Source organism: Idiotropiscis lumnitzeri, chromosome 18 (assembly GCF_059441095.1).
Source record: "Idiotropiscis lumnitzeri isolate Australia: NSW breed Sydney's pygmy pipehorse chromosome 18, RoL_Ilum_1.0, whole genome shotgun sequence".
NCBI classification, from domain to species: Eukaryota; Metazoa; Chordata; class Actinopteri; order Syngnathiformes; family Syngnathidae; genus Idiotropiscis; species Idiotropiscis lumnitzeri.
In genome coordinates, this window is record NC_142408.1 from 5,941,384 (window position 1) to 5,961,029 (window position 19,646).

Sequence of the window (19,646 nt, forward strand, 5' to 3'; positions counted from 1 at the left end):
GCATACTCGCGGTGCGGCTTAATGTTATTTATTTAGAATATTTGTTTAAAATCCCCCTGTCACTAATTTTTTCGCTGTTTATTATGTACGTATAAAATCCACTCAGTCCGGAATCAAACCCTGCATCTCTGTGTTCAAAAGGGGCCGCCTTTGTTGGGAGTATTTTTGCTATTTCATTTGACATGTAAATTGTCTCGCAACAGCTGCAGACACAATAAAATACAACTTTATGTGAAATGTTCTTATCCAAATGAAGTTGTGTTGTATACATTTTGTTCAGGGAGAGAGTTAAACAGCGCTTTGTTACAGGTACCGTACTCTAAAAATAAAACCGAGTTGAGACAAAAACTATTTCAGCACAAATGCAAGAATGGACAACTAAAAAAAGTAGCATGAACTCATTTATAATTTGTCCTTTTTGTTGACTTAAGCTACAGAATTGGTATTAATTCATTAATCGTGAACAGTCGGGGTGTGCATCTCTCAACGAGACGATTCGATCGCTTTTTGATATGTGAGGTGCGAAATGAATCGGGGACAGTTTGATTTGAAAGTGCAACGATTAAATTCAAAATATGATTACACGGCAGAAAAAAAGTAATAATTGTTTTCTTTCTTCAATTTATTGAGTGTCAATACACTTGAACGAGCTCCTCCCACTGTGCGACGGGCCACACTCCGTTTTCTTGGACATTGCTAGGTGACGACTTCCAGTCCCACGTCCTCTGAGGGATGCTCCACGCTGCGCCGTAATTGGCCGTCACGTAGTCCAGCGACTCGCACGGGACTCCCACTCGGACCTCGGCCAGCTCGCTCCAGCACAGTGAGAAGCGAGGAAACACGTACCTGCGTCGCCAGGGGAACACACGCCGTCATCAACGTGGCCAACCGTGCGGCCCGCTTGCCGCTGATCACCTACTTGAACTTCCTTCCGCTCTTGGCCTGCGTGCCGCCATTCCAGGTCAGGTCGCCATCCTGGTAGAAGAAAAAGATGTCCAGCTTGACGCCGTCCCTCACAAAGGACAATTCCAGACTGTCGTCCACCTGGGCGCCAGAATAAAACACCAGACACATTTCAAAATGAAACCCATCAAGTGAACAAACTTTAAAGCTGACAAAACGGTCACCTTCCCAAACTTGTGTTTGAGTGACAGTCCGGCATCCAGGAAGGCCGCAATGAGATCAGGATGGAAGTCGCTGATGAAAATCCCGATGTCCACGTCACGGCTATATGTGATGAAGCTGCACTGCCTGAACCAGCCTGCAGGGGGCCACAGTTGCAATGTTAGTTGGTGCTGCAGTGGGCTACTATTAGCATGTCAAGCAGACTCCATGCAAGAAGGCTATGTGCAGCCTTCTATCATGCAATCGTACTGCCACGTCACCAACTAACCTCGACGAAAGCACCACCCACGTAATAACCGATGACTGTCAGAACTCAAATTTAGAAAAGCAAGAAAGACTGCGTTGACGCCTGCAATCCAGAGGAACGGGGTCAGGGGGCCGACAATTTTTATGAATAAAGCTGGAGGGCGGGGCAAAAAAGGGTCACATGCCCAACTCTGCTATTTTCTCATATTGGGGCAAAGGGGAAACGTCGTTTGGTGAGGGGTCACGGACTTAAAAAAAAAAAAATGGTAGAATTAATTGAGGTCAACCCACAACGGAGAATTAAGGTCACTTGGCCCCATTGTACAACGATACAAAACCATGTTTACAAGGTGAGCTTCTGTTTAAGGGAATAACCCCGTCGATGGCCTATAGTGACCCCATGATTTCCTCAAACTGTGTGTTGCGTAAAAAATCTTGCTCGTTTGGTCTGGCCAGTTTTAGGAGTTTGGGGTGCAAATCTCAGGATCACATTGATCTTTTATCTAAGATTTAAAATGAATAACACTTTTAACGTTCACGTTTAATTGATTGCCAAGTCAGAAGATTGGTGCGGTCACGCAATGTTGCGTCCGAACGGCTGAGCGCTACCCAAGCAAGTTCCGCTGCTGATCCAGAAGGGGACGTCCAGACGCGCGAGGGTTTTGGCGGCCATCTGAAGCAAAGACTTTGCTTTGTTACGAAAATCCAGCGCCTCTGGAGTCGCGTCGTCGGGGTAGAGCTGCGCACGCACAAACACACACACACGTGTCATTGTCGCCATCACGTGACTGAATGAAAAGTTCAAAGGTCAGACCCGCAGAAAGCGCTGCGCATCCCGGTACGGGCACTCCAGAAAGCGAGCGCGCCGATGCTGAGCCAGGAAGCCGGAGATGTTCCGAGGGACGGCCATGTCCAGACCATCCACAACTGTCAGTACCAGCAACAGCCTGAGGGGGGCGCAGAAGAGAAACATTATTCGCTTCATGCTAGCTTGACACTGTGTCGCCGCCGTGATATCACCTGTCGTAGGCGCCCGCGTGGCGTCCGAAGTCCATCTGCGAGAAGGGCGCAAAACTACGGTCCGCGTTGGCTTTGAGGCGCAGCGGGCCGTGCCACAAATAGTCACCGCTCCGCTCGTACAGGAAGACCACCTAAAAACATGAATGGTGGAAACTACATTCATTTCAGTCACATTTGGGAGAAATTGTACAAGTAAAAAGTAAGCGGCATGAAAGCTAATGTAACATACTTTTTAACATGTCAATGCACGCTTCCCAACTACGATAAAGAACTGCGATGTCATGCGCTGGCAACTTTGCGTGTCCACATTTGAGATGAGTCAAATCATCGTTAGAATCTTCTCGACGTGGTTAAGGTCTCATCATCCGAAACAGTCCAACAGGAGCTTTTCCCTGTTGTAGGTCTCGCCCACCTGGATGATGTAGCCGTGGAGGCGGAGCAGAAGATGCAGGGGGATGTCCTCCCCCGACAGGAGGTCCAAGCTGGCCAATCGCGGGTCTTCCCCTCGCACCTCCAGCAGTTCGAAGCCTTTCTCCTCAGCGGCTGAGAGGAAGGCGGCCTGCCAAGAGAGGAAGTCAAAGTCAAATCAGACGGTGGAGATGGCGGGAGTGGCCGCAGCCGCACTCACGTCGTAGGTCCACGTATTGGCCAGCAGGCCGAAGGATGTCACCGCTCGGCCGCCGCACAGGAAGTTGCAGTGAGCCTCGCGTTCCAGCAAGGCGTCCCGCGTCAGGCGCCCGAGCACGGCAGGGTCGGCCAGGAACAGCGGCAGTCGGAAACGCCGCGACAAATACACGAACGTCTTCACGGTTTGCTGCACGCACACACACACACACACAACTCAATAGTAGGCGTTGGAAAAACACACGCATCACTTTGGGTTATGTTCACATTTTGCCCACTTCCAACCGCTTTTCTATTGAGATTGCGTATGATCGCTCATCGAGCAACGTTTGTCTGGTGTCTCCATTGGCCTTACTGTCGCTCGATCACTGCGTGCGCCGTGGTGGGCGTGGCCAAAAGTGGATCAATTGCCATTTTTTGAAAGACAGATAACATGTCCGATAGGAAAGGATGTCGTCAATTTGGAACGTCTGATGGACCACACGCTAACAATTTCGTCCCGTCTCGTCACCAAAATTTCATGCACGTCACGTCATGTTTTGGTCACCAAAAAGCCATGGTTAGCTCCTTGTCGTCATGAAAAAAGGGGCCTTCACGAGATATTTTCGGCATCGAAACAACACTGGTTTTACTGCATGTGTAAATGATGTTGCTGTGACATTTTCATTTCTGCACGAGATGAATCGAGCTTGTGTCAACTCACCCATTGGAGGTCGCTGGCGGTCACATGACCCGGCGTGCGTCTCAGTAAATGCGGGCCAGCCTGGAAAAGACATCACTAGTCACAACATGGCTGCCTTGGCCTGTAAGCCACCAGGCTGGCTTCTCACATTTCAATTGACTGAATTGTGCGAGCGCGGATGGTTGTTTGTCTGCGTGTCCCTGCGAAAGCTGGACACGTTTGACTTCAAACATCACTACCGATCACTTTCAATACGAGATGTATCTGGGGTTCTTCAATAGAAATTTTAAAACAACAAAGCAACTATTTATTATAAATTTGATCATTATTCTTGCTTAATCCCATATCAACAAATCCAAATTTAGTCACTCAAAACCTCTCTTCATAATGTTCAAGGAAGAAGACAAAATATGAATTCTATTCTTGATTCTAAAAATGTGAAAGCGATTAAGACTGTTGCTTTATGTTGTTTTTTGTTAAAATCCCCCTCGCTCTTCTTTTTTAGTTTTTTCTGTTTATTATGTATGTATTAAAAATTGTGTTTGGTTTGTTAATAAAGTTTATGAAAAATAACCAAAAACCAAAAAACGTCACGTTCCGCCGTCTGACCTCGCTGACGTAGTTCCGGTAGTAACGGAGCTGAAAGAGCAGAAAGACGAGACTGCTCGCAACCAGCAGCCACAGCAACGTCGTCCGGTTCACTCGAGGCATCCGCGCCGCATACCCATCGGTCGCACACCAGCTCGGCTTCGGCTGCGAGCTCCACTAGAAAAGGCGATAGTTCGTCTCCGAGATTTAGCCGACCGCCATCTTGCGCATTGCTCCGCGGCCAACAAGCGATTGCTTCCGCTTCCGCTTTTTTCCTTTTTTTTTATTGTAGCGGTTCTGTTTCGAAAACTATACGATATTAGTTTCTCTCAATACATTTCAATAAATATCTTAATTGAGTTATTGTCAATAATCAAATAAAGGGATAATGATAACTGCTCAGGGTGACATGTTTATTTTATGAACTGATTAAGTAATGACAAATTGCATTAATTATAAAAAATAAAATTGGCATTAATTAAAGGAGGACAAGACCCATGGCCCATTTTTCCCTAACAAGCTTAATTTACATATTTGTTGATCAGGAAACTGAAATTAGACATAATTTCCTTTTTTATCTATTCATTTGAGAGAAATTAGGAACTAAATCACGACTTGAAAAACGGCTACTTTTAATGAGGAATATGGCCACGCCCCTTCCCTGTTTCGCTCGGAGTCATTAAAGGGACCGATTGCAAAGTTTCCATTAGGAATCATTGAACTTTCATTGCTTATAACGTCCAAAAGGGGTGATCAATTGGCACCAAAATTCATGTGGACATCCCTATCTATGACCACTTAAACATATAAAAAAGATTAACCTCTCTGTGATGGATTTAGAGAAATGAGGAACTGTGGAAGTGAGCAGAGCTACACAGATTTAAACTGGGAGGACACGCTCACTCGCAGACAGCTTCTTTGCTGATCACAGTCAGGACGTCCGGCATAAAAGCAGGTTTAAAAGCAGCACTCGGCACATTTATACCGACTGAAGTGGGAATGTTTGGAGCAGGAACATTTTCGACTTTCCAGTTAGTCGCTCGGCAGAATCCTATTTCAGAAAAACTATTGTTTTTGTCAAGTATACCAAATCAAGCAACATTTTCAACGCTTTTTTAATTGTATAATGTGTAATTACTATACTTGTGACACAAAAATATTTGATTTGCCATTTTCTGAACTTCACACTTGGTCTTGAAACGTGAAACGTGACGTCCTTCTAACCCTTCACTCATCCACGCGCGTGCGCGCGCACGGGTCCACACGCACGCGCTCAGAAACAAGATGGCGGGTCGCCTCCGGGCCGAGAGGACGAGTTGAAAAGTGAAAAGTTGGCCAAAAAGTTGCACTAGAGGAGCGTTCGAATGCCGACGTAACATGTCGCCGTTTCGGACGCTCTCCGCCCACATTTTGGCCTTTTGTCGCTCATGTTGTCGTAGATGAACACAACTTTGATGCTTGTCGTCAAAACGCAAGGTAAGAAGATGCATCATGCGCTTGTTTTAGCTTACCGGTAGTTTTGGAGTCGCTTATCTTATCTTAGCTTAGCTTATTTTAGCATTAGCATAACTGAATGCTAAACTGTTCCGATGACACAAACACCATCATACTTTTTTAGCGACGTCCACGTTTAAGACACTGAAAGTGTGTTTTGTGCGCTCCGGTGCGCCGCTTAGCAGCAGTTAGCTGCTAACTGCTAACTGCTTCGGATGCTTTTGCTATTGTTGTTACTGCACTGTAACTACACGTTGACGGTGGGAAAACTTTGTCCAATCACCGAGATAAAAAGGAAAAAAGAGAGAAGCGCTGCCGTCATCGTCGTGTTCACAATGCCAAATGTTTCTTATCCAAAACAAAAGTCGAATGAGTGGTTCTTACTGTCAAATGTTTTAGTAAAGGCGATGACGTGAGCATGCGATTTGCTTATTTGGTTTGTCTCAGCATGTATAATATATATATTTTGGGGGGATAAACGTCGGCTGTGAACTTTTTTTCATCACTCTTGGGAAGCCAACAACAAAAAAATTGACAGAACCGGCCAATTGACCGTTTCTTTGCCGGTCAGTCCCCAGCTCTGCGACTGCAATCTCGGTGCCCTTCCGGCCTCGACCCTCCGGCCTTATTCATAAAAATTGTCGGCCCCGACCCGTTAAAGGGGGAAAAAAGCATCCCTGCATGCTGCCACGGGACAGATGCTAACGGCAGATGTTTAGCTAGCTATTTAAATGCGCTTACTTAATTGTGGGCTTATTATGGTGGTTAGTGGTTCGTCAAACCGAAGTGGGTTAACGTCTCCGTCTTCTTCTTTTTACTCCACAAACTAATTATGCACAGTTGGTAGTGGCACTTTTGGCGCGTTGTCTGGCTTTTTTTATGTCTTTAATTGAAAACAAACATCTCTTGTAAGTTTACGACAGCAAATAGTTTTCGATTTTTTGTGAGTTGTAGTAGATTGACATTTGTTAAAATTTCAAAAACGTCTGTTGCCTTACCTTCCTTTGCTGGAGGGAGAGGGGGGGAAGAGAGAGAGAGAGAGGGAGAGAGAGACACCTGCGCTGCAGTGAGCCAAAATAACTATTAATTTTTCGGCCTTGTAAGTTAAAAAAAAGACTGATGCAGATAATCTGCAAAATGCCAAATATTGGCCCCAATAATCGGCCCTGCCGATAATCCGTCTATCACTACTGCAAACTTGCGCTTGAGCACCTGAGAGTCACATGGTTATGAATTTTCTCCTTACTGCTCTCCTTTTATTTTTTGAATATTTTTGGGGGGTAAAAAAGGTTTTAATTTTTGGGGCGTGGCGGAACCCCTCTTTTTTGCGGAAAATACTGTTTGGCATTATATCCCCACTTATTAAAAAAAGACAAATCTATTATATCTATGCATCTAATTTTCCCATGCCATTCTAATTTGCGTCAATTATCCGGTGACATTTGCCGTTTGGCCCGCTATCCAAGCTAGCAGGGTCTACTGACTGCGACTCGCGTTCTAACCCGGTCAGTGCGCCGGCTGCAGCTCGGGCAAAGCATGCCGGGAGAAGCAGCGGGTGGGGTGGTGGGGAGAGCCCCTCCCTGCCCTCGGTAAGCGTGGCTCCCGATTGGCTGACACTGAGCCCAGCTGACTCTTGTGTCAGACGAGGCGGAGGAGCTGATGGAGGCGACAGCGATGGGGTGAGCTGCCATTTTCTCTCTTTATTTGCCGTTCGTGTGTCCGGCGTCACCCACTTGGCTCCTTGTTCTTGGGCCAGCTCGCCATAAGAAAGCAGGGGGGGAGAATGGGGGCTGTCTGCAGGAAGGGTGGGTGGGAGGATAGCAAGAGATGGTGTGGTGGACGGGAGGGGGGGGGGGTCAACCTCCTGTCATTGTCTCCGCTCTGCTTCTTGTCTCTGTCGGTGTTGTGTGAGTCTGACTAAGCCACCATGGAAGGGACCGACGTTTGTGTGTGTGCGTGCGTATGTAAGGGGGGGGGGGGGGTGGGACGCTTGTCAAGATGGAGGGAGAGAAAATGGCCGACCACCAATTGAGGATGATGACGGGGAGGAGATGAAGACCGTTTTCATCTTGCCTCTTGTGACGCGCGTTGTAGTCGTCAGTCTGAAATCGATGCTCTGGGCTTTGAAATCGAAGTTGTGCGTGCGTTAAGCGCGCTGAAATATGGATGCCACTTTTCAATTGCGATGTCACAAAAATGATTGTTCCCCTTTCTCGCCACATCAGAGTGGTTGGTGCCTTTCCATACTTTGCATGACCTCTGACCTCAAATGTCTTTGCCTTCTCACAAAAACAATGTCACAAATATCACGTTTCATTTTTACTTTGTAAAAACAGGTGGTTGTCACATTAAAAAAAAAAAAAGCCAAAGAGTTACACCTCCCAATGTAATTTTTTTGCGGATGTGTGTGACTTGGCCACCAGGTAGCAGTTTAATTCTGTCATGAAGAAGATGTTCACACTTCCGATGTGTTTCCCCCAATGTGGCGTGTCAGACTTTAGTTGTTGTTTCAAATCCGACCCGGGGTTCTCATACGTGGATGTAGTCAACTATTGGATGCCGTTGCAGTCCGGACGTTAAAGTGGCACTTGTAGGGAACAACAAACGCACTTTCCCTGGAAAATGTGGGTTGCTGCCGTTCCATGTCAAGATAATTGGCGAATAATGCGTGGAAGAGGGGGCACCGATCGCCTGGTGACCTCCTCGCTGAGCTGAGACTCGTCTTTTGTTGATGATGTCATCACGTGCGGGCGTGTCAGGTCAGAGGCCAGCGGGACAAGATGTCGGCAGGGGCGTCGTACGACCAGCTGCTGAGGCAGGTGGAGGTGCTGAAGATGGAGAATTCCAACCTGCGGCAGGAGCTGCAAGACAACTCCAACCACCTCACCAAACTGGAGACAGAGGCGTCCAACATGAAGGTGCGTGTGGCGGCTTGGGGGCGGGGCTACCTCCAATTGCTACTTTGCCGTCCCTGCTAAGGGCTGAACCATTTTGGGAGAAAATTGTACAGCGATTTTTCCGTCTGATATTGCAATTTTGAGAATTTGCGATTTTCCTCACAATGTCCAGTGACATTTCCGAACATGACACAAAACACCATCATAGCATTAAAAATGATAAAAGCTATTATTTTAAGAATGCAAGGGCGACAGTTTTTTTCCTCATTTTTAAAAACTACTTGCCATAAAGGATCATTTTGGATTCATGTGTAATTGTGTATCTAATTATGTTAATTAAATCGTTGTCCCGCCTTAGCAAAGCTAAATTGATTCAAATATCATTTTGAGACCGATTATCTCAAAACTCTGTGGTGCGAAAAATTATTGATGAGATCATAAATGCTTAATAGACGACATCTACGTCATGATGACGTCATCCGTTTATGAGATTGTCTGCCAAATTGCGAACGTCGCTGTCATCTTATTTTCCGTTTCGATACGTGTCGATTGCACTACAGCATTTCTGTTCGTCGCTGTTGCCTCGCATGGTACACCAATGGCGCAAAGACGTTATTTGGGCGCCACTCCAACCCCACAGGAGAAAACAAGAAAAAAATTGGCTTACCCAATAATCGGTTGGGTCATCATAACGACACGTGAACGAGTTATCGTCCGTTGCTTGCGTGGACTCTGTGCATCTGCTAAGCCCCGCCCACACTTCAGCTGACAAAACCACGAGGAAGTAGCGAGCGCCCGTGTACCGTCGGAATGGCACACGCGTTCAACGCAAAGCTTTTGAGGCCACGCCCACCTGACTCTCACACAGGAAGTGGCGTTTCTCTTTCTCCGAACCAGGAAGTGCTGAAGCAGCTTCAGGGCACCATAGAAGAAGACGCTGAGGAGGCGTCCGGCTCGCCGCTGGAGCTCATCGTCAGACTGAAAGGTGAACAGCGCATGCACACAACGGTGTTTTGAACATCGGACATTTTGATTGGGAACTTTTTGGCCGTAGAGCAGCCAGTTCCGACATTGAAGGCGGGCTCTGAATTTGGGGCAAATATATTTTCATTGAATCCTGAGCAGAAAGGCAAAAAATTTTTGGACGATGATTTTGATTTATTGTTTCACTTGGAATTACTGCTGCTCGATTATGGGCGAAAAAAATAGTAATCACGATTATTCAAACAATTATGAATTTTTGTTGTATAAATGTAACAAAATATTAAGAAGAATGAACTTTTTTTGAAACACTATAATAATGTAAGTTCCTTTTTGACTAAATAAAACTTGCCAGGTGCAAGCGGGCAAGCTCGCTTTGAGACGGCCCTGTGGCGGAATAACCCGTTTTTTTCTTTTTTTTTTTTTATTATGCAATATGTCAATTTTGTAAGTGTGGAGTGTAATAATCGTAATTGATCATCGATGAATTGCACCGCCCTTCTTGGAATTGTCCATTTCAGCCTCTCAGCAGCAAGATACAAGAGATACAATCATGTGTCTAAGTTATTATTTATTTAAATGTACCCCCTGTACTCGTGACAAACCAAAATGTTTGTGACCTTTCCATTCATTCCTCGCATATGGACTCTTTCTGAAATCCCCGTATGCACTTGCATTGGGAAATGAAAATGAAAATGTCGTCACCGACTCCCTTTCGCACAGAGATGAGCCTAGAGCCCGGCGGATTTAAAGGCCGGCCGAGGCCTTCGGTGGCGCCCTCCTCTTCATCCAGCTCGGCGTCATCTGGTGGAGGTTCCGGCGTGTCGGCCGCGCGGAGGGGGCCGACGTCCGCGTCTGCGTCCAGAGACGGCCACGAGCGCTGCCTGGAAGAGCTGGAGAAGGAGAGGTGGGTGCTCCCGCGGGATCCTCCTTGACCGATACTCACTCTGCTCTCTCATTGGCTGTGGCTGCTGACAGAACTCTCCTATTGGCTGAGCTGGAGAAGGAGGAGAAAGAGAAAGGCTGGTACTATGCTCAACTTCTCAACCTGACCAAGAGGATCGACAGTCTGCCTCTTAGCGAAAATGTAAGCGTCCCGTTTCATTTTGTATTGGTGGAGGAACACGTAATGTCAATTTTACACCTAAAGCTCCAAGTTTACGCACGCTATAAAAAAAGATAAGTATCATGTACTTTCAAGTTTTTGGCCAAAATAATTTCCTAAATGTCTGAATAGTTAGGTTTTTTTTTTTGAAGAATGACATCTTGCGAAATCTGGCGCAAGCGTCTCTTCGTGCCTTTTGACACAGACGGATTCTTGGATGCGCACATTGCCCAGAAACGAAAACAAAATAGAGCGTTTGTTTGCAGCTTTGGCGCTGGGTCGGCAAACCTCATCGCCGATGTGGCAAATCAGCAATTGCGTTAATTACCACGGGGGAGGAAAAAAAAAAAAGCATGTCTGTTTTCAGTTCACACTGCAGACTGACATGAGTCGTCGTCAGCTGGAGTTCGAGGCTCGCCAGATCCACGGCGCTATGGAGGAGCAGCTGGGCTCCCGTCAGGAGATGGAGAAGCGAGCCGAGGTCCGTCACTGGCGCTCTCCATTTTTTTTTTGCCCGCATCCCGCTCTAAATGTGTGCATTTGCAGGCTCGCACGGCTCGCATCCACCAGATCGAGAGAGACATCGTCAAGCTGGGAGCTCGACTGCAGGTAACGATTGCGCAACATCTCGGAAGAGGCGCAAAGCGTGCTCATATCTTTCGGTTCTCGTCTGTGCAGGTGGAAGCCTCCAGTGAGAGCGGCGGCAGTCTGGGCGTGTCTCAGGTTCGGTGAACAAACATTTGACATTTGTGAACCGCTGCCATGATAGGCAGATTCCCATAGGTGGCGACGTTGCATCGCTTTCGTCAGCTTAAATTAAAAGATTTGGCGGACAGTTTTGCTTGTCTTGTTGATTATAACGGAGACAAACACAAACATGCCGGAAGTCAGACGAGTTTAGCCACTTGACTGCCGATTAGTGAGCTTTAAAAAGTTAAGGCTTCCATTCCCGATGAAACTGTCCGTCATTCTTCTTTTCTTTTTTCAAATTTTGTGGGTCCTGTTAGGTCAGTCCAAACGCTTTAAAAGGCTGGGCAGTCAATGACTTGTTTTGTTTTTGTTTTAAAAACGAAATCTGGGAAGTGCAAACAGTAAATTCACTTCAGGCACCGTTTGTGTTCCCATTTTGTCGGCAGAACGCCGCCATTCGATTGGACCACGAGCCGGCCAATGAGACGGCCTACCCTGTGCCTCGGCGAATCACCAGCCACCTCGGGACAAAGGTGAGCTCCTGCCCGGCGACAGCCCCGCGTCCCGGCGCTAACGGCACGTATCTCGTGCAGGTGGAGATGGTGTACAGCCTCCTGTCCATGCTCGGGACGCACGACAAGGACGACATGTCCCGCACGCTGCTCGCCATGTCGAGCTCGCAGGACTCGTGCATCGCCATGCGCCAGTCGGGCTGCCTGCCGCTGCTCATCCAGCTGCTGCACGGCAACGACAAGGACTCACTGTTGCTAGGTAGCGGCGACCAGGAGCTCCTCACCCGTCGCCTCGGCCCCTCCCCTCACCTCACCTCCCCCTTTTGTTGCCAAGGTAACTCCCGCGGCAGCAAGGAGGCCCGCGCCCGCGCCTCGGCCGCGCTGCACAACATCGTGCACAGTCAGCCGGACGACAAGCGGGGGCGGCGGGAGATCCGCGTGCTCCACCTGCTGGAGCAGGTGAGGCATTACTGCGAGGCCAGCTGGAGCTGGCAGGAGAACCACGAGAGGGGCGTGGAGCAGGACGACAACCCAAGTGAGTGAGCGGTCACCGCCAGCGGCGTCGTCTCGTGTGGCTTCCTTCATGTGTGTGTGCGTGTGTGTGTGGCAGTGCCCTCGCCCGTCGACCACCAGATCTGTCCCGCCGTCTGCGTCCTCATGAAACTCTCCTTCGACGAGGAACATCGACATGCCATGAACGAGCTTGGTGAGCTACCGAGAAGGCGTCAACGGTCGTGGTCACGACAAAGATGAATGTCTCCCGTTATGCATTGCTCAGAGACGGACGGGAAAGAGATTTTTTCCTCTCCCAGGGAGTTGTTTTGGATTTTTAGCCTGAGAGATATTTATGAGATATGAGATATTTAGTCTGCGGCTGGTATATCGTTTTTTTTGTTTTGTTTTTTTTTTTTTTTCAAAAAGAGTTGCTACGACTTATATGCATTTGCGCCTTATAGTCAGGAAAATGCGGTGGGTAAAAAGCACATTTAGGGCGATTGATCATTTTGGGACCGAAATTCTGATACAAGACAACGCAATTTCAAGATCATCAAAGCTGCGTGTTGTGCCCCACCTACGGACTTTATTTGTACGACATGCAAGTCGGTGCACAGCAGCAACAACGTGCTGCGTGATGTGGATCATCTCCTTCGTGATGACAAATGAACTACCTCACTAACAAGTAACATTTTAAACAAGTGTGCTACTAGCTAAAGTGAAATGTCGAGTCAGGAAGGACCCAAAAATAAGTGCTTCGACTTTGAGCAGAACCGAAAAAAACGGCGGCGATGAGCTAAGCTCGCTAACTTGCAGTGGACCGTATGTGTGCGCTGGCGCTCAGGTGGTCTGCAGGCGGTGGCAGAGCTGCTGCAGGTGGACTGCGAGATGTTGGGCCTGAGCGGCGACCACTACAGCGTCACCCTGCGCCGCTACGCCGGCATGGCGCTCACCAACCTGACGTTTGGAGACGTGGCCAATAAGGTTCGTTGCCGCCGCCGCCGCTGTGTGTCGATACCTTTGACTTGTATGTGACTTTAATTTTTTTTTGTACCCATTAGGCCACTTTATGCTCCATGAAGGGCTGCATGCGCGCCATGATCACGCAGCTCAAGTCTGAGAGTGAAGACCTGCAACAGGTGTGCCCCCCGTCGCATTTTTGTAGCAAGCCGCCTCGAGCCCACGTGTCAATCACCTGGCAGGTGATCGCGAGCGTGCTGAGGAACTTGTCGTGGCGAGCGGACATCAACAGCAAGAAGACGCTGCGGGAGGTGGGCAGCGTGCGGGCACTCATGGGCTGCGCCTTGGACATCCAGAAGGTGAGTCACGGCGATAGCGGAGCGTGGCCAATGTTTGGGAATGTAACCGTAACCGTAAACGTGGCGGTCCGCTTGGGCAGGAGTCGACACTGAAGTCCGTACTGAGCGCGCTTTGGAACCTGTCGGCGCACTGCACAGAGAACAAGGCGGACATCTGTTCGGTGGACGGCGCGTTGGCTTTCCTGGTGGGGACGCTGACGCACCGCAGCCACACCAACACGTTGGCAATCATTGAGAGCGGCGGCGGCATCCTGAGGAACGTCTCGAGCCTCATCGCCACCAATGAAGCGTACAGGTGAGCCGACTCGTGCGCCGCGCCGCGCTCGCAGGCTGACGACTCACTCGCGCATATTGTTGCAGGCACGTCCTGCGGGAGCACGGCTGCCTGCCCACGCTGTTGCAGCATCTCAAGTCGCACAGTCTGACCATCGTGTCCAACGCCTGCGGAACGCTGTGGAACCTTTCGGCACGCGACGCCAAGGATCAGGAGGCCTTGTGGGAGCTCGGTGCCGTGGGAATGCTGCGCAACCTCATCCATTCCCGCCACAAGATGATCGCCATGGGCAGCGCCGCCGCCCTGCGCAACCTGATGGCCAACCGGCCGGCTCGCTACAAGGACGCCAGTGTGGTTTCGCCCGGCGCCGGGGCACCCTCGCTGCACGCCCGCAAGCAGAAGGCGCTGTTCAAGGAGTTGGACGCTCAGCAGCTGTCCGAGACTTTTGACAACATCGACAACCTCAGCCCCAAGGCGGCGCACAGGAAGGGGCGGGGCTGCAGCGGAGGCGCAGCCACGAACGCCGCGCGCTCCTACACCAACACGCCGGTTCTGTCCAGTCCCAAAAACGCAGACGGGTCAAAGCGAAGCGCGGACGATGCGGCATACGCGCGGCCCGTCTTTGCCGCCAGCGTGCGAGCGTCCAGCGACAGCCTCAACAGCGTCACCAGCGCCGATGGCTACGGCAACCGCGGCAAAACCAAACCATCGTCAGAACCACTCTACTCCTCGGATGACAGCGGTGCCAACAGGTGCTGTGTCTACAGGAAATACCCGGCTGACCTGGCTCACAAGATCCGTAGCGTCAACCACATGGCGGACGATGACAGCGCCGAGGTGGACACGCCCATCAACTACAGCCTCAAGTACTCTGACGAGCAGCTGAATTCGGGGAGACAGAGTCCGAGCCCCCGCGGCAGGACCGAGACCGATGACGAGCAGGCCGGCGCCCTGAGGAGCGACTGTGTCGCGGCCAACGGTCGAGTGCCGCCGGCGCAGCCCTCGCATTACATCGTCACGGCGGCATTAAACTACGGCAGAGATGCCACGCCCGAGCAGCCCATCGACTACAGCCTGAAATATGTCGACACTTCACGCAAGCCTCTCTTTAATGTCGAAGATGCCCCAGATAGTGCCCGCTCCCCGCCCGTGGCCTCCTCTGCTAGTAAGCCACGCCCACCTCACCTGCCGCCCAAAGGTCACCAGGAGTCGACACAGACCTACTGCGTGGAGGACACACCCATCTGCTTCTCCGGAGGAAGCTCTCTGTCCTCGCTGTCTCCGGAGGAAGAGGAGGAGGACGCCGACATGGTGGCGAGGAAGAGGCGAGGCGCTGCGGATGAGGGGCAGCCACAGCAGCAGCAGCGACGGCGGCAACAGCACAAGGAAGTGGAGAGCCAGACGGCCGTCGTCACTGCTCCCGCCGCACGTGGACGGCGCACTCACCACAGCGCTCACGGCCACCACCATCAGGCGACGTCAGGCGCCCACACCCCGAAAAGCCCGCCAGAGCAGCCGTACGCTCAGGAGACGCCACTCATGTTCAGTCGTTGCACATCGGTCAGCTCCCTGGATAGCTTCTCCACTTCGTCCATCGCCAGCTCGGTACGCTCCAGCGAGCCGTGCAGCGGAATGCCTAGCGGTGTGGTCAGCCCCAGCGACCTGCCCGACAGCCCCGGCCAAACCATGCCCCCCAGCCGAGCCAAGACGCCCCCGGCGCAAGCGCCGCCGCCGCCGCCTCGCGCAGAGGAGGAGGAGAAGGCTGCCAAGAAGGAGACGACGGAGAGCGGCGCTGACGTCCTGCTGCACTTTGCGACAGAGAGCACGCCACACGGCTTCTCCTACGCCTCCAGTCTGAGCGCGCTCAGTCTGGACGAGCCCTTCATTGCGTCCGACATGGAGCAAGATGGCGGCCAGGATGGCGGCCAGATTCTCCGGAAGGAGGAAGCGGCGTCTCAACGGGTCCTCCAAGAGTCCGACGATGACGACGACACTCAGATCCTGGAGGCGTGCATTATCATGGCCATGCCCAAGTCGTCGCGGAAACCGAAGAAGCAACAACCGCAAGACAAAGCCGGCCAGCTTCCCATCTACAAGCTCCTCCCGCCGCAGAGGAAAGAGCCGCCGCCGGTCGAGGACGTCCCGCGAGTCTACTGTGTGGAGGGAACGCCGCTCAATTTTTCCACTGCAACGTCCCTCAGCGACCTCACCATCGACTCGCCGCCCAACGAGGAGGCCAACGCTGCCGCCAGGCCGTCTACCGTGCCCGCCTCCTCGCAGGCCCTCCTCCGCACTGGACTTGAGAGACCTGAGGGCGAGAACGGCGACGACATCCTGGCCGAGTGCATCAGTGCCGCCATGCCCAAAGCCAAACCCAGGAAGCCCATTAGAGCGTCCGCCAGCGGTGAGCCGGCCCCTCCCCCACCTCCTCCTCCGGCCCCGCCCCTTTTCAGCCCTCCGCAACACAAGAAGCCCCCCGGACCTGCTGGACGTCCCTCGTCCACCGCTCCGCTGAAGCCGACGTCGCCGGTGAAGCCCACCCAGCGCGCTGCCTCGGCTAAAGTCAAGCCAGGTTTCGCCTTCGACTCGCCGCATCACTACACCCCCATTGAGGGCACGCCCTGCTGCTTCTCGCGCAACGACTCGCTGAGCTCGCTCGACTTCGACGATGACGACAAGGACGAAGACCGGAAGCGCGACGAGGACAGGAAACGGGACGAAGACAGAAAGCGGCGCGAGCGGGACAAAAAAGCCACTGTGTTCCCTCAAAGCAAACCCGGCACCAACCCGCCCGCCTTGGACGAGAAGCAGAAATTCGCCATCGAGGACACGCCCGTCTGCTTCTCCAGGAACTCGTCCCTCAGTTCTCTGAGCGACATTGACCAGGAGAACAACAACAACGAGTTTGCGGCGCCCCGGCAGGCGCGGCGGGTGGATGATGACGGGGCCGAGCCCGCACCGCTTCCTTCGACGCAGGCGCTCGCCAAAGTGCGTCTGTGCGGCTACACGCCCAAAGCGTTTCACGTGGAGGACACACCCGTCTGCTTTTCAAGGAACTCCTCGCTCAGCTCGCTCAGCATCGACTCTGAGGATGACCTCCTGCAAGAGTGCATCAGCTCCGCCATGCCCAAGAAGAAAAAAAAGAGTGCCGTTGCGCCGCTTCCCGCCGCTGCCACCGTGCCGCTTTGTGCGCCCAAAGAGGAAGACAGCATCCTAGCCGAAGAGGAGCCGTCTGAGGTACCGCGGAGCCCCGCCTCCCCCGACTCTGAGTCCTTCGACTGGAAGGCCATACAAGAAGGCGCCAACTCCATTGTGAGCAGCCTCAACGCCGCTGCCGCCTCATCGCTATCCCGCCAAGGGTCGTCGGACTCCGATTCTGTGCTGTCCCTTAAATCTGTGGGTTCGCCCTTCCATCTGCCACCGCCCACCAGCAACGCCCCTGAGGAGGGGGCGGAGCCCAAACGAGGCGCCAGGGTGGTCAAGCCGTCTGCTGACGATAAAAAGAAGAAGGATGAAGTTGAAGAGGAGGAGTTGAAGGCAGTGAGGGGTGGAAAGAAGGTGTACCGGAGTCTTATCACCGGCAAGCCTAGGACGGAGCTAGCGGCCAGGGGGCGAAGCAAACCCAGAGCGGTCCCTGCGCCCAAAGCGCCAAGAAGCGGCGACTCATCGCGGGATTCCACACCGTCGCGTTCCTCTCAGAGAGGAGGGAGACCCTCGCAGCTGCCGCGTACGGCGTCGCCGGCCACCCAAAATGCAACCGCCAAACCTGCTGCAGCTGCAGCTGCTGCGGTTCCGGCGGCGAAGGGGGGCGGCCAGGCCAATGCCCCGAAGAAGGAGAAATCTGATGCGGACAAACCCGCACTCGTCCGTCAGTCCACCTTCATCAAGGAGGCGCCCAGTCCCACGCTCAAGAGGAAACTGGAAGAGTCCACTGCGGCGCCCTGTCTGCGGGACGGCGGTGGCGCATCCGAAGCGATGTCTCGCAGACAGGATGCCGTCCGCTCACAGTCGAAGAGCCCGTCGCGCCCTCAGGACGCCGCCGCCACGTCGTCGCGCTTGAGTCGCACGGGAACCTGGAAGCGCGAGAGCAAACATTCCAGCTCGTTGCCCCGTGTGGGCACCTGGAAGCGAACCGGAAGCTCCTCCTCTGTCCTGTCGGCTTCGTCAGAGTCCAGCGAGAAGGGCCGAAGCGAGGAGGAGGCCAGCGTCCGATCCAAGGGAACGTGGCGGCGGGCCAAGAGCGCCGGCATGGGAGAAGCCTTGGATGGCGCCGGCCGAGCCGCCAACTCCGAAGAAGTGTGGGTGCGTCTGGAAGATTGTCCCGTCAACAACCCGCGCTCGTCGTCCTCGTGCTCCGCACGCTCGCCCAACGCACCGCCCGTCATCCCCGCCCCCTCCAAAATCCCCTCCTCCTCCTCGTCATCCTCGTCCTCCAACCTGAACCTACGCCGCAGCTGCGACAGCCTGGATGACAAGCCGCCACCACCGCAACGCCTTCAGCAGCGTAGCGGCGCCGTGGCTGCCAGGGTTAGCCCCTTTAACTACACGCCCAGTCCCAGGAAGAGCAACCCCGACTCGGCTGCACCCGCTGCCGCCACATCCGCCACGCCCGCGCGGCCCTCGCTTATTCCCACACCAGTCACCAAAAAGCGGGAGCCCAAGGGCGGCGAAGGGGGCGGAAGCGGCGAACGCGGCTCCTATATCGTCACATCTGTATGAAAGCTACTCTAAGCCCCGCCCCTAACTACCCCGCAATCCCCTTATTAGCCAGATTCAGCCACAAGTCAGGCTGTCATCTGTCTTTTTCTACCACTAACGATGTGTAGCGCTTAGCTCGTCTTTCTGCATGCCACCCTTATACCCCACCCCCAAAAAAAGACAAATACGCGGTTCAGTCGATCTCGCTCGCTCGTGTGGACGATGTTGATGTTTTCTCTGACAAACACTGTAATGCCTAACTTATTAATTTTAAATGTTTTTGGCAACATAAGGCAAGAATAAAAGTCAACGTTTTAGCTCTCAGTGCCTTTTGTCGTCCATCCTGGGAGTGCCAAGAGGGGCGGAGCCACAACATTTTTGGAACTCTTTTGGTTTTGCTGGTCCCACGGACAGATGCCCGTTTTTGGGACGGAGGGCGAAGAATTTTTCCATTAGTTTAAGTGCGGACTAGGCAAAGCAGGAAGTGAGTTTTTGTCCGTTCCTTTAATCGTCCCAAACGTGTCAAGTGCCGCGTGTAGAATTGAAATATTCGATTAGGGAATACTTGTACTGGCTCTTTTGTGAGTGAGTGTTGTGGGTACCAAAAATGACAAAGATTTGGTCCACAAAAAAAAAAAAGCTCTACGGTATCCTGACATTTCAGTCTTAATTTACTCACAAGTCCAGTGGGCAACATTTGACGCATACAATGATGCCATACAATGTTAGTTGAAATCATGTGAGCGTCAATCAAATGAAGCACTACCGGAAGACAACTATGGTGGCGCGGGTCCTCGCCTTGTTGATCTGAGCCGTACTCTCCAAGGCAGGACCTCTGAGGATGTGGTAAGCCTTCTATCTTGTACCGGTCTCTTGCTGTAGAATAAAAATGGCAT

General features: G+C 52.0%; 2 protein-coding genes across 5 annotated transcripts; one reads left to right on the top strand and one right to left on the bottom strand.

The window, feature by feature from the left end:
* Positions 1 to 604: 604 nt before the first annotated feature.
* fktn (fukutin) lies at positions 605 to 4,546 on the bottom strand. Its single transcript, XM_088281776.1, has 10 exons — positions 4,307 to 4,546; positions 3,719 to 3,778; positions 3,020 to 3,205; positions 2,804 to 2,950; positions 2,392 to 2,522; positions 2,186 to 2,318; positions 1,981 to 2,110; positions 1,128 to 1,261; positions 920 to 1,044; positions 605 to 846 (listed from the first exon to the last, which is right to left on the bottom strand). Exons 1-10 carry the CDS (start codon positions 4,406 to 4,408, stop codon positions 633 to 635), a joined length of 1,362 nt encoding a protein of 453 aa, XP_088137902.1. The 5' UTR covers positions 4,409 to 4,546; the 3' UTR covers positions 605 to 632.
* Positions 4,547 to 5,526: 980 nt separating this feature from the next.
* apc (APC regulator of WNT signaling pathway) lies at positions 5,527 to 19,074 on the top strand. Of its 4 annotated transcripts, none has more exons than XM_088281103.1 (17): positions 5,527 to 5,761; positions 8,539 to 8,697; positions 9,574 to 9,661; positions 10,381 to 10,564; positions 10,636 to 10,744; positions 11,130 to 11,243; positions 11,309 to 11,371; positions 11,441 to 11,485; positions 11,899 to 11,985; positions 12,046 to 12,223; positions 12,299 to 12,499; positions 12,575 to 12,670; positions 13,304 to 13,443; positions 13,521 to 13,598; positions 13,662 to 13,778; positions 13,859 to 14,073; positions 14,139 to 19,074. In XM_088281103.1, exons 2-17 carry the CDS (start codon positions 8,560 to 8,562, stop codon positions 18,769 to 18,771), a joined length of 6,486 nt encoding a protein of 2,161 aa, XP_088137229.1. In that variant the 5' UTR covers positions 5,527 to 5,761; positions 8,539 to 8,559; the 3' UTR covers positions 18,772 to 19,074. The 4 variants fall into 4 exon arrangements, with proteins under 4 accessions (XP_088137229.1, XP_088137226.1, XP_088137230.1 ...); XM_088281104.1 differs by lacking the exon at positions 5,527 to 5,761 and adding an exon at positions 7,245 to 7,458; XM_088281100.1 differs by having other exon boundaries at positions 11,309 to 11,485; positions 12,046 to 12,499.
* The last annotated feature ends 572 nt before the right edge of the window (positions 19,075 to 19,646 follow it).